Here is a 14,324-nt window from a genome sequence, read left to right on the forward strand (position 1 = left end):
ATGATATAGCATATGATAAATTAGTCACATTCCCTCACTTCTCCTCTTAACACTTTTTTTGTTGCCTTTGTATATTTATGTAATTACATGTAAAGGTTACTATTACAGTAGCTTCTATCATTCTTTCAATACAGTATTCCAGATCGTAAATACAATTCATAATACAGGAAGAAACAGAATGATATTCTCATAGTGTTAGCTGTAATAATGTGGGAGGAGATTCACATGAAGCATAAATGGATCAGTTTGTCTAACAACCTATTTCTATATTATACGCTCTGTTCCATTGATGAGGTTTATAGGATTGCTAAGTTTTGGCACTGTACCTTTCAGGTAAAATAAGGGACTCATATGACCTATCCGGAAATCTGTTCGGCAACAAACTTGGGTAGTTTGATTGAGAGAGTAAAGAGAGCCCAAGACTAACTTACTGGGACAGAAAAAGCAATTGCAAGGTTGAGACAATGCTGAAGTGTTAGCAGTTGTGCTTTAAACTGGCTATTTATCTCCAAGGTAAAAGAGAGTTTCAAGAATAGCTAATCAGCATCTCTGGGATATAATGCCCATGTGATTCACGTTGCCATGGTAATAGATTTTGAAATACAGAAGAAATTACTGTGGTGAGCAGCAGCATGCAACAGAGGACACAAACATCACATTCACCTCAATTTTACCCCAAAATACATACAATCTTTAAAACGTGAAGATTTCAGAGCCTCCTGCAAGATCATGAGATGGACTTAATCTTGCATAGAAATTGTATCTCTCATATAAATTCGTGAGAGTTGGCGGGTCTGAATAGTTGTTTAGTTACAGAATCTAATTTCTGTTGTTGAAATCTAATATAATTAACACAATCAAGAGACGGCGATGTCATAGAATGGGATTAAAGATTAAATCATCTACAACTTAATATCATGATATCTTTAATTGATAATAAAATACTTTAACTTACTTATGGCACTCTTGCATTCCACAATGCTAGATTGCAAAAATGATCCAATACCAAAGCGGTTTGTGGCAGCCACACGGAACACATATTCACTGCCTTCATTTAAGTGAGTAAACTTGAATGTATTTCTAGTAACAGACTCAGAAATTGGAAGCCAGCCTGGGCGATGAGCATCACGTTGCTCTACCACGTAACCACTAATGGCAGCACCACCGTCTTTCTCTGGGGGATCCCAACTGATGGTGACAGTGGTGGCATCGATTGCATCAATTCGGATTGAGCCTGCAGGTTGTCCTGGTTTATCTGAAAGTAAATTAATACAGTTATCCAAGACTTGCAAAATGATTATAGTATTACAAACAGTACACTAGTATAGATGACAACCATCTACGACATGAAAAATGATCAAAGCACCAAACATTGGACACTAGCATAATTGTTTTTTAAAAGAGTGGTTGTGACCAATACTTACCTAGAATTATAACTTTGATGGTTTCAGTCACAGTTCCAGCAACATTCTTTGCCTCAAGCATGTAGTCTCCAGTATCATCTATGGTGGTTTCACGTATAGAAAGCTTTACTGCTTTGGCAAGTCTTTCTATTGTAGTGCGGTCAGTTTCCTTCAGTTTCATTCCCTCAAAATACCATGATACAGCAGGAGGTGGACGGCCACTAATTGGAATGGAAAGTTCAATTGGCCTGCCAGCACTTACAATAACTGTCTTTTGAGGTATGCCAGCCAAATCAATCTTTGGTACCACTGTAAGAAGAAAAATAAAATTAAAACTTTCCTTAGTAAAATAGTATTTTTAGTAAAATGGTTTTTAAATTCAAAATACATGATCACATATTAATGCTTGTTATTTTTAATTAGAAAATAGGCATGAAAAAATTATTTTAAACCCACACATACCTCTTTGGTCGTGTACAGTGACAGCAGTTACAAGCTCTCTTGGTTCACTGACACCCTTTTCATTCTGGGCGCTAACTCTGAACAGGTACTGTTCAGACTCATTGAGAGAGAGTATGGTATGTTCAAAAACTGTGTGTTTGAGAGTTGCGACTTTCATCCACCTTTCTGTGCCAGCTTTGCATGCTTCAATAACATAACCAGTCAGTCTGCTGCCTCCATCATGCAGTGGTTTTTCCCAGGCTAGTGTGACTGTAGATTTTGTGACATCAATTACATCCAATTTCTGTGGAACCGTAGGAACTTCCGAGACAAGCACTGCATCAGCAGTTTCACATGGCTCACCGATACCATACATATTTTCAGGCAAGACTCTGAAATAGTACATTGTTCCCTCAGTAAGTCCAGTTATTCTATAAATTGTTTTGCTGCATTTAACTGTCACAGTCTTGAATGCTCTCATTGCAGCTTCACGTCTCTCAATTATGTAATTGTTTACTGGTGCTCCACCGTCAATTGTTGGAACATCCCACGTGATAACGACAGAATCTCTGGAGACTTCCTTCACATTAACAGCAGCAGAGGGGCCAGGTGTATCTGAAAATAGAGCAGATATTTTATTTTGTAGTATTTTGTTTGTATACTTTAAAATGCCTAAGGTGACAACAGGAACAAATGATTTAAAGCATTACATTTCCACATACCATATACTTTGACAACTATGGTTGCTGATTTTTTGCCTGAGGGATTTTCAGCCTCAATAGTGTATTTTCCAGCATCATAGCGATTCACTTTGTCAACTACTAGCAGTGTGTAAGAATCTGTTGTATCAATAATACCCCGATGGCGTAGATCAACACCAGGTTTACTCCAGGTCACCATTGGAGTAGGTCTGCCATTTACTGAAACCATTAAGCGGAGAGAACCACCAGCTCTGACTGTAACAGTCTTTTTGAGATCATCTGCAAGCTCAAGATCTGGAATTTCTAGAAAAGTTAAACATAGAGTGGAAAAGAGTTGAAAAATAAAATCTTTCACAAATAAAACCTATGAAAATCTCACTGATTATATTTCTTAGGATTTTAGATATTTAAGTTTATTTCTTTATATTTACAGTTTAATGCTGATACATTTCCAGTACACACATGCATATTTTATTCCAACATTATAAATCCTCTTGGGGAAATGTAACAATTTGCAAAATCACATGAATTGTCTATATACATGCTACAAACCTATTCTTTCTTCTGGTTCAATTTCAGCAGATGATTCACTGAAATCACTCATTCCATTAATGTTGACAGAAGCAACTCTGAAACAGTACTTTCTGTTAATTGCAAGACCTGTAATGGTATATTCAGTATTTTTTATGTTGGCTGTAGAATGTGCTCTGTACCACTGTTCCATGCCTTCCTCTTTCATTTCAAGAACATAGCCGATGATATCAGAACCACCATCATACATGGGTTTCGTCCATGCGAGGCTAATGCTGTGTTTGGTTGAATCAACAACTCTTGGTATTGAAGGTGGGGCTGGAGTATCTGTATTGAATTTCAATAGACAAACTTGTAAATAATTGTATATTCTCAGTTATCAGGAACCTTACAATATTAATTTAAAATTAATGCTTACATGTTGGTTCTTTGCATAGAATGTAACTTGATGATCCACTTGGCTCACTGCTACCAGCTGCATTTACTGCTACAACACGGAACTGGTACTCACAAGTCTCCATTAGATTTGTAACTTTGAGCCTTGTATCATAGATAGTAAAATCTTTGTTTACTCGAGTCCAACGCACACTTCGTTTTTCACGTTTATCGACAAGATAGGTACTAATTTCAGCTCCGCCATCAGTCTCAGGTTTCAACCACTGGATAATAATATGCTCTTTTCCAACTGCAACAACTTCTGGTATACCGGGTGGTGATGGAATTGCTATTAACAAATTAAAGTGCAATAGATTTATTTAGTAACATATTAATTATGTTAATTTAATAATACTGTTTTCTAAATATAAAACAAATGTATCAAGAAGTACTCACTGAATGCATTTCTGGCTATGGCAGGTTCAGACTCCCGTGGTACACCAGGTCCATACTTATTAACAGCTCTTACTCTAAAAATGTATTCATTGTTCTTTATCAATCTTGTAACAACAGCAGAAAGGGTCTTGCACTCAGCTTCAACAATTACCCAGTTAAGTCTGCTCGTCTCACGCCTCTCAACAATATAGTGTGTAATTGCTGCTCCTCCATCTTCCAATGGCATATTCCATGACAAAGTGCATTTCTCTTCAGTTAATCTGCTAATGGTGAGTGGACCATCACATGGACCAGGTGAATCTAAACAGAATTCGAAACATAACATTAAGGCACAAAATAACCTGTAAACAACTTTTAATTTAAAGTGCATTTCCAAAGGTATTCATAATAGCGTGTTACAGGAAACCTACCAAGCACTTTAACATTTACAGACACAGTCTTAGTTCCACTTGGATTTTTCACAGTCAGTGTATATCTTCCAGTGTCATTTCTGTCACAGAACTTGATAATGGCAACAGCACGTTTGTTACTGTACTGAAGAGAGATCTTCTCACAGAGCTCCAGTTCTTTTTCTCCCTTTGACCAATAGACCTTAGGGTCAGGTTTCCCACCAATGAAAGCATCAAGCACCAAGTCTGACCCAGCTCTTATAGTTATCATGTCACCAAGTAGTCTGCTGTCTAGTTCAGCCTTGGGTGGTACTGTAAATACAAATTTAAAAAGAATTAAGGAATGACTTACTTTACTTCATAAGGAGATCTAAACCACTAATAAGTCTCTCACGTATTTCTAACTCCAGCATACCATATTCATCTTTGCAAGTGACAGGTCCTGTCGATTCAGATGGCATACTAATTACTCCAGTTGCATTCTTAGCTAAAACACGGAATTCATACACTTCGGCGTCACTAAGTCCTGAAATAGTGTAGAAGGTATCCGAGATAGAGGTGTAGTTGCACTTAAGCCAGCGACCATCTCCAGTTTCACTGTATGGTTTACGTTCCACAATGTATCCAACAATTTTACTTCCACCATCAGACACTGGTACAGTCCATTTTATTGAAACTGAGGATCTATTAACATCTGTTACTTCTGGTTGACCTGGAGGATCTTTATAAATTCAAACAAAAAAGGAAGTTAAATTTTAATTTGTAGCTGTTTTCAAGAGAGACAATAATAATTGCAAAACATATAATGTCTGATACTTATGTATGTACTTACCAACAGGATTCTGAGCCATTACTAATCTAGAAGCTTCACTAGCTTTGCTCAAGCCAGCAGCATTCATTGCATAACTTCTGAACTGGTACTCCAAACCTTCTACGAGAGTAGATACTTTGTAATGGCAATCGATGCATGGTATTTTGTTTTCTTTTACCCAGAGAATGCTGTTACGTTCTTTCTTTTCAATCCAGTATCCTGTAACTTTGCTGCCACCATCATGATATGGCTCTTCCCATCGAATAGACATTGCATTGGCAGATACAAAATACACTTCTGGCCTGGTTGGTGGACTTGGTGGAACTACGTTATATACAAAACAAAGACAATTTATAATCTTTTCAGTTTTCATTCTTTTGGCATACGTTTAAACGTATGCATTATAATTTAAGAGTTTACATATTTCACTTACCAAATGGATGCTCAGCAACCACAGGTAACGATTCCAATGGCTTGCTGACACCAAATCTGTTTTCTGAACAGACACGGAAGCTGTATTCCATATACTTTGTTAAGTGGGTAACTTTAATTTGAGTCCGTTTTACACTGGAATTGATGAGTTGCCATACAGTAGTACCAGACTCACGCTTTTCCACAATGTAGTTGGTGATTTCAGTGCCACCATCATCTTCGGGTTCTTTCCAAGACAGGACACACGACTCTGCCGAAACGGATGAGATGGCTATGGGACCAGTAACTGGGCCCGGCCTACCAATGACGTTAACAGTTACAGTAAAGGTCTTGACTCCTGCAGTGTTTTCAAGTGTTAAATAATATTTTCCAGAGTCACCTCTCAATGCATCCTTCGCTGTCAGTGTAGTTCTCTCTTTTGTTGTTTTGATACTAACTCTATCTGTTTCCTTAAGTCTCATCTCCTCCAGCTTCCACATAACCTTAGGAGCTGGACGTCCACTAATAGGCACATCGATAGTAAAGGTACCTCCTGTTTTGCAAGTAATCAATTGATTAGTGATTCCAGATAAATCTGCTTTAGGCTCTATCTGTGGTTCTTTAATAATAACAGAAGAAAATGCCTCTCTTGGTTCACTGTAGCCAGCATCATTCTTTGCTCTGACACGGAACTCATATTCTGTATTTTCAACCAGTCCATCAACTGTGAGAGTAAGATTTTTGGTATGACCATCTTCAACCCAATGATCTGAACCTTTCTGTTTCATCTCTACCAGATAACCGGTAATATTACTGCCACCATCATGCTCTGGTTTCAGCCAGGCCAAGACAGCAAAGGTTCTGCCTGTGTCGACAATATCGAGTCGCTTAGGTGGTGCTGGCTCTTCGGTAGCTACAATGGGTTCTGTCATTTCATATGGCTCACCAAGACCAAATTCATTTACTGCCATCACACGGAAGAAATATGGTACTCCTTCTGCAAGTTCTTGTGCCCTGAAGATCTGCCGAGTGCACTTTCCACTGATTTCTTGCCAGCTACGCCTACTGGCTTCACGTTTCTCCACAACGTAATGATGAATTCGTGAACCTCCATCATGAACAGGAGCATCCCACATTAATGTAATTGAACCTCTTGTAACTTCTTTGAAGGTAATTGGGCCCGGTGGACCAGGAGTGTCTTGCACCTTAACAGTGAAGGTAATGGATTTGCTGCCATTGCTGTTTTCCACAGTCAGGGTATATTTTCCAGCATCATACCTATTGCAATTCTCCACTGTTAACACGCTGCTTGTATCTGTTGTAATGGTGTCAACATGTACCCCAATCGAAGAATCTGCCTTTTTCCAAGTGGCAACAGGAACTGGTCTGCCTCGGAAGACAACATGCAACTGAATTGTACCACCGGCTTTAACAATATGGATTTGTTTGAAACTAGCATCAATATCAATTTCAGGTGAGGTTAACCTATCTGTAGCTTGTACTGGAGCAGCAACTTCACAACTCTCTCCTTTTCCTGCACCATTAACAGCACAGACACGGAATTTATATTCTTCACCAGGCTCCAGGTCAGTGACTATGTACTTGGTATTGACACATGCTTCTACGTTGACCTTACGCCAGTCTTCCAGACCAGCCTTGCACTTTTCGATTATATAGCCAATAATTTCCATGCCACCATCAAACACAGGCTGAGTCCATTCCAAACTAACAGATGTCTTTGTTGTATCTGTGACTCGAACAACTGTAGGTGCACTTGGTGGATTAACTGGCTCTCTGCATTTAATAAGTCTGGAAACAGCACTTGGGGGACCAACTCCAGCATTATTTTCAGCCATTACACGGAATTCATATTCATTCCCTTCTATAAGATTAGGTACTTTGAATCTGGTTTCAGTAATGGGTCTCTTGCTGGTAACTTTGACCCATCGCATACTCTTTTTCTCACGTCGTTCAAGGATGTAGTGGTTAATTTCATTTCCTCCATCTGATATTGGTCTTGACCATGTAAGGGTAATAGTTTCTCCTGTAACATTAGTTGGTTCTGGAGTACCAGGTTCATCAGGTACAGCTGTGAAACAAACATAAAAAGAAGTTCCTAAATTAGGATTGGTTTGACGAATTGTAACTAGTAAATGTTTCACAAAAAAAAAAGTAAAACAAAGTCTTAGCAGCTATAGATCATAAAGACTGAAATATACATACTGTATGGTATCTGTGCAATAACTGGCTCTGAATCTATTGGTCTTCCAGTACCAAACTTGTTGACAGCTGAGATACGGAACTGGTATTCGTTCCCCTTAATTAGTTTGGTGACAGTAAATGAGCAGGCTTCACAGGTATCACTGACCAATGCCCAGGCGAGTCGACTTGTTTCTCGTTTCTCAATAACATAGTGAGTAATGACAGCACAGCCATCATTTTCTGGGGGAATCCACCACAAAGTAAGTTTCTCACCAGTAACATTGCTAAATCGAATAGGTCCAATTGGTGGTCCAGGTGTATCTGAATAAAATCAGAATTGTTAGTGCCGAGCAAATAATTCTATGAGTATTAAAATATTCATCTCCTTAAGAGTAGTATGCAAACACATTGGAAAAAAGTAACTAGTTTATAAGTTCATTCAAATACCTTGAACTCTGATGTGAATATCAGCTGTCTTGGTGCCTGAAGCATTCTTGGCTTCTACAGTGTATATACCACGATGATCTCGACTGCTGTCTCTAACAAAGAGTGAACTAGATCCAATAACATTTGTGATATCTATCATCAATTTCTTGTCAATTTCCTTTCCATCTTTGTACCAGGTCACCTTTGGTATGGGACGACCTTTAATATGCACCTTGAGCCGAATGCTGTCACCAGCTTTTACAGTCAAGCCTTCAAAGTGCTCGGCACCAAATTCAATTGATGGCGGTACTGTGAAAGGAAGTTTTGAGTAATTACAAAATTAATACTTCAATGACATAACAATTATCTACAATGTCATATATTACACAAGTACTTTTTATTTTGGTACGTACTGCTTTCATCTCTTGTCATGATGTGTCCTGATGACTGAGATGGTGGGCTGACTGTTCCAACTGCATTCCTTGCAATAATGCGGAATTCATAACGGTCACCAGGGCTAAGACCCGATACTGTGTATTGGCATTCAGTAATATCAATAAAGTTGCACCGGAGCCAAGGTCCACCTCCTTGTCGTTTTTCAACACTATAGGCCACTATCTTGCTTCCACCATCACGTTGTGGTGGATCCCACTTAAGTGTTACAGTTTCCCTTGTCACATCGATATAGTCTGGGGTGCCAGGTGGATCTGGTAAAACATACAAATCGTCAATACTGGCTTTTATGCTCAGATAGAAGTAGAATAAAGCACAAGTATGACTTCAGTACAATACTTTTCAGGAATAAATTACTTACCAACTGGTGAGACAGCCAAAGTGTATTTACTTGCTTCACTCGCAGGGCTCAATCCAACATTGTTTTCAGAGTATACTCGGAACTGATAGTCCAGGCCCTCAATAAGTCCTGAAATTCTGTAATCTCTGCCAGAGATTGGCATTGTATTGACTTTTTGCCACAATATGCTGTTTCTTTCTTTCTTCTCAACATGATAACCTGTGACCTCGGAACCGCCATCATATACCGGTGCATCCCATGAGATTGTCATACCATCACAAGTAACATTGTATGCAACAGGTCTCCCAGGTGGACCAGGAATCCTGAATTGATGCTTTGCCAAAACAGCCATTGAGGTAAGAGGCTGACTCACTCCATATCTGTTTTCAGCACAAATTCTAAATTGATACTCTAAATCTTTAACCAGTTTGGTAACCTTAAATGTTTTTCTGGCCACACTAGAACAAATCAGTTTCCAACTGGTTTGTGTAGTTTCACGTTTTTCAATACTATAAGATGTTACTTCACTTCCTCCATCATCTTCAGGAGCATCCCATGATATTACAACACTTTCAGATTTGATTTCATCAAATCTAATTGGTCCTTTAGGCTTTGATGGAGGACCCAGTGTGATTATAGTAAAGTTGTATAACTTCCTGGAAATTGCATTATCAAGGATTAAGGTGTACTTCCCACCATTTTCTTTCTTGATGTTTTTAATACTTAAAATAGCTTTGTTTTCTATTTTCTTATACCGAATATGTTCACTTTCTTTCAATGGAATATTATCCTTCAGCCACTTGATAGTTGGTTGTGGTTTACCCTTGTATGGGAGTTCAACATGTACATTGTGTCCAATTCTGACACTGATCTGTCCTCCTAGTATGTCAGATAAATCTGCTTCAGGTGTAATGACATAATCTTTTACAGTGATAGGTCCAATAACAACACCATCACTCAGTCCTTTTTCATTTTTAGCAAAAACCTGGAATTCCATTTCTGCTAACTCCTTTAAATTGGTGATTTCAAATATGCAGGTCTTGCAAATTCCAGCATGTGACCATTCTTGTGCTTCTTTTAATTTCTTTTCAATTACATATTCAGAAATTAAACTACCTCCATCATAGTCAGGTTTGTTCCATTCTAGTGTAACAGAAGACTTTGTTGAGTCGTGCATTGCAAGATCTTTGATTGGTCCTGGTACTTCAGTGGCTTTCACTGCTTCTGATGTCTCACATGGTTCTCCCAATCCATTTTCATTCTCGGCCAATACTCGGAAAAAGAATGCATTCTTTTCTGACAAGTCAGTAATCTTAAAAGTTGTGCTGGAACATTTATTTGTGACATTGGACCAGGCTCTCTTTGTGGCATCTTTCTTTTCAATGACATAATTGGTAACTTCAGCCCCACCATTATTAAGAGGTGGCTCCCAAACTAATGTGACAGTGCTTCTGGTTACATGCTTAATATGCAATTTCTGACAAGGTCCAGGAGTATCAAGGACTTTCACAGTTATGAATGTTGATTTGGGTTGACCAACACCATTTTCAATAGTCAAAACATACTTGCCCGCATCGTCACGCCGGACCTCAGGAATATTGAGAACTGTAGATGATTCGGTATTGTGGATGACATATCTTTCTTCCATACTTATATTTTTCTCACCCTTTCTCCAGGTAACAGTTGGAGGAGGACGTCCTTTGAAAGGTATCAGAATTTGTACATCTTCACCTGATTTTGCTGTTATAGAAGTTTTGAGTACAACATCAAGATCGATCTCCGGCTCTTCTGCAGAAGATAAATGTTTAAATAAACACATATTAGGAAATATCCATGACATGTGCTGTAAAGATAGTTTCAATGAATTTGAAATATTGTACACTTACCAAGTATATCTTTAGCCTGTACAGGTTCTACCATTTCAATTGGTTCTCCATGTCCAGCAACATTTACAGCACTGACACGGAAGTAGTAGTCTACGCCATGTTTTAAATGCGATACAACATATTCTGTGGTTCTGACTTCACCCTTAGAAGTAACTACTGCCCATTGTTCTTCATCAGCTTCTCGCATTTCCACCATATAGCTTGTTATTGCACTTCCTCCATCATAGACAGGTTTAGTCCAGCCAAGAGTAATGGAAGATTTAGTACTGTCCACAATCTTCAGTTTAGTTGGTTGGCCAGGTTGGTCTGAAAATTAAATGAATATTTGAATATATGAATACATAAAACAATGTTGCCTGCTACATAAAGCTCACGTAATTTCAACAAATTTCGCATTACTTCTACGTACCAATTGGATCAGCAGCTTTATAGAAGTCAGAAGGATCAGAAAATGGGCCTGCTCCTGCTGCATTAAGAGCACACACACGGTACTGATAATCATTTCCTTCTGTAAGGCCAGCAACCTTTTGCCTGGTATCTCGGATAGATTCCTTCAAAACTTTAAACCATCTCAGACTCTTTTTCTCACGTTTTTCCAAAATATAGCCACGGATTTCGCTACCACCATCAATCGTGGGTCTCTTCCAATTGACTGTCATTGTCTCTTTTGTTATCATGGTGGCCTCTGGCCTGGATGGCTGCCCAGGTGTAACTATTGAAAAGAGAAGATTCAATGTTATGCTTTATGTATCAATTAAGAAGAGCATTCATGGGGCAAAAAAATAGTGTTGTTGTCTTACCAAATGCATTCTTAGCAATGACAGGATCAGATTCCAATGGATCACCGACACCATATTTATTGACACCCCGAACACGGAAGACATACTCATTGCCTTTAATGATGTTTCGCACCGTAATAATATTATGTTCCAATGTCTCTGAAATAAGAGACCATACAACTCGACTTGTCTCACGTTTTTCAACAATATAGTGGGTGACTGGTGCACCACCATCATCTGTTGGAGCAGACCACATAATTGTGATCTTCTCAGCTGTAACAGTTTTGAATTGGATAGGGCCAACTGGGGATCCAGGTTTGTCTGTAAAGCAGAAGACATATGTCAAGTAATTTGCAAAAAACATCCAGCTGAAGTAAAAACCTTCAACTAATCAGTTCTCAGTCCACCAACATACCAAGTATTAGTAGTCTGATTGTTGCTGATGCTGAGCCCATGGGATTTTTAAGCTTGATTTCATAGTTTCCACTGTTGATCCGAGTAGCATCCTTAATTATTACTGCTGTAGAGTCAGTTGTGCTTTCCAAAAAGACTTGAGAACTTGTCTCAAGTTCTTTATTATTTTTAAACCAGTCAATGGAAGGCACAGGTTTGCCAGAGATTCCAACCTTCAGCTTTACAGCTGAACCAGCCTTAAGTTTGACGACATCTGTATACTCCAATGGTAAGTCAACCTGAGGTGCGCCTACAAATCAAATAATTGACAGTGATATCATTAGACATGCTAACCACAAAGGAAAATCTTCAAATGTGGAGGTATTATTGTCAGAGGAAATAGTTACCAAAGGTATCATGGCATGTTACGGGTCCAACAATTTCGGATGGATTACTTATTGAACCAATTGCATTCTTTGCAAATACACGGAATTCATACTGTGCATCTTGAGTCAAACCTGAGACAGTAAACTGAGTCTCAATGACATTTGTAAAGCTGGCCTTTGTCCATCGCCCATTTGGCAAATCACGCCTTTCAACAATGTAGCCAGAGATCTTGCTTCCACCATCATAAGCTGGTTTTTTCCAACTGAGGCTTACAGAAGTCTTTGAAATATCTGTTACACGTAGATTTGTTGGAATTTCTGAGAAAACAAATTATGTTTAAATGTAATTATTTGGTCAAAAATGCAAATATTTGAGCAGTCTAACAATAAAACAATTCTATATTTGATCAAAATCAATGTCAACTTAATTTAATTCATACCACAAGGATCAATTGCAAGAACTTGATCAGAAGGATGACTGACTTTCCCAACACCTGCAGCATTTTCTGCATATATACGGAATTCATAGATAAGTCCAGCACTGATATTTGTGACCTTCAAGTGTGTTGAACGGACAATGGTCTTGTTAATTTTCTGCCATAAAATGCTGTTTCTGTCTTTCATTTCCACATGATAACCAATGACTTGGTTGCCACCATCAGAAACTGGCTCATTCCAGCACACTGTTATACTCTCTCGGGTGACATTAGTTACCCAAGGAGTTGATGGAGGTCCAGGTGTTGCTGTAAAATATCATAAATATACAGTTAACTGTTTGAATAGATAAAATGAACAATAATCATGATCTTCTGTGCTCTGCTCAATTTCATATTATTGCATAGTAAGTTACTCACTGTATGGCAATTTGACGACAACACATTTGGAGTCAATATGGTCACTGATTCCAAAGCGGTTCTCGGCTTTGATGCGGAATTGGTATTCCTCTCCAGTAGTCAGCTTCATAACTTTGATTGTACTTCTGGCTGCAGTAGCAGACACTTCTGACCAAGCAGCAGTACTTGTTTCTCTTTTCAGGACAATATAATTTGTTACCTGACTGCCACCATCATAAGCTGGTGGTTGCCATCTCAGGGTTACACTACTTTCAGTAACATCACTAATATTTACAGGACCCACTGGAGGTCCAGGCCTGTCAAGCACGACAATAATCACAAAGGATTTTGTTGTTCCACTGGAGTTGGCAGCAGTAATGTCATATCGACCTGCGTCACCTGCAACACTTTCTTTCAGGTTCACAATCATGCTTTCAGCAGTCATTTCAGTATTGAATCTCAGGGTTGACTTCACAGCTATGCCATCTTTGGACCAAGATACTTTTGGTTGTGGCTTTCCTGATATTGGGATTTCAAATTTCAAGTTGGATCCAGCTCTAACATACACAGTATTGTGTGGAAAGTTCTTCATGTTGATTTCAGGTGATTCTGAAAGTAAAAATATCAATTTTGGTTAATGGAATAAATTCTAAATACTATTAAATGAAGAAAGATACACAGATTTAAATTTCCAGTATACACTTAAATTATAATGGCTCATATTACAGAATGACATGACTGTAATATCAATAAAAATTACCAAGTTGTTCTTTAACTGTTACTGGTAGAAGCATTTCCTTTGGATCACTGAGACCAGCTTGGTTTTCAGCAGATACTCTGAAGTAGTACTCAACATTTTCTTTCAAACCATGTATAACATGTTGTGTGGTCTTCACAATGGCACATTTAATCCACTTTTGTTGACCTTTTTCAAGAGCTTCTATAACATAGTTTGTGATCCTACTGCCTCCGTCGTGTTCTGGTTTCGACCAAGCAAGTGAAACACTATTCTTGGTGACACCTGTAACTCCAAGTCGTTCAGGCATACTTGGCTTTTCTGAAAACAAAATAAAATTAAACGTTACTCTTTAGCCTGTCAGTGTCAGAT

At 38.5% G+C, this 14,324-nt stretch overlaps 1 protein-coding gene across 1 annotated transcript in view; it reads right to left on the reverse strand.

The window, feature by feature from the left end:
• Nucleotides 1-14,324, reverse strand: part of LOC132817615 (titin-like) — a 350,611-nt gene that overhangs the window by 14,084 nt on the left and 322,203 nt on the right. The window contains exons 246-268 of the mRNA XM_060828118.1: nucleotides 13,977-14,273; nucleotides 13,238-13,825; nucleotides 12,824-13,126; nucleotides 12,405-12,701; nucleotides 12,020-12,307; nucleotides 11,626-11,925; nucleotides 11,235-11,537; nucleotides 10,826-11,131; nucleotides 8,961-10,727; nucleotides 8,560-8,853; nucleotides 8,168-8,455; nucleotides 7,742-8,041; nucleotides 5,541-7,607; nucleotides 5,129-5,431; nucleotides 4,712-5,017; nucleotides 4,318-4,608; nucleotides 3,908-4,207; nucleotides 3,495-3,800; nucleotides 3,098-3,403; nucleotides 2,567-2,848; nucleotides 1,866-2,459; nucleotides 1,425-1,712; nucleotides 956-1,255 (exon numbers count right to left, since the gene is read on the reverse strand). Coding sequence (XP_060684101.1) covers nucleotides 956-1,255; nucleotides 1,425-1,712; nucleotides 1,866-2,459; nucleotides 2,567-2,848; nucleotides 3,098-3,403; nucleotides 3,495-3,800; nucleotides 3,908-4,207; nucleotides 4,318-4,608; nucleotides 4,712-5,017; nucleotides 5,129-5,431; nucleotides 5,541-7,607; nucleotides 7,742-8,041; nucleotides 8,168-8,455; nucleotides 8,560-8,853; nucleotides 8,961-10,727; nucleotides 10,826-11,131; nucleotides 11,235-11,537; nucleotides 11,626-11,925; nucleotides 12,020-12,307; nucleotides 12,405-12,701; nucleotides 12,824-13,126; nucleotides 13,238-13,825; nucleotides 13,977-14,273 — 10,674 coding nt within the window. The remainder of the gene's footprint in view (nucleotides 1-955; nucleotides 1,256-1,424; nucleotides 1,713-1,865; nucleotides 2,460-2,566; nucleotides 2,849-3,097; nucleotides 3,404-3,494; nucleotides 3,801-3,907; nucleotides 4,208-4,317; nucleotides 4,609-4,711; nucleotides 5,018-5,128; nucleotides 5,432-5,540; nucleotides 7,608-7,741; nucleotides 8,042-8,167; nucleotides 8,456-8,559; nucleotides 8,854-8,960; nucleotides 10,728-10,825; nucleotides 11,132-11,234; nucleotides 11,538-11,625; nucleotides 11,926-12,019; nucleotides 12,308-12,404; nucleotides 12,702-12,823; nucleotides 13,127-13,237; nucleotides 13,826-13,976; nucleotides 14,274-14,324) is intronic.

Source organism: Hemiscyllium ocellatum, chromosome 7 (genome assembly GCF_020745735.1).
Source record: "Hemiscyllium ocellatum isolate sHemOce1 chromosome 7, sHemOce1.pat.X.cur, whole genome shotgun sequence".
NCBI lineage: Eukaryota > Metazoa > Chordata > Chondrichthyes > Orectolobiformes > Hemiscylliidae > Hemiscyllium > Hemiscyllium ocellatum.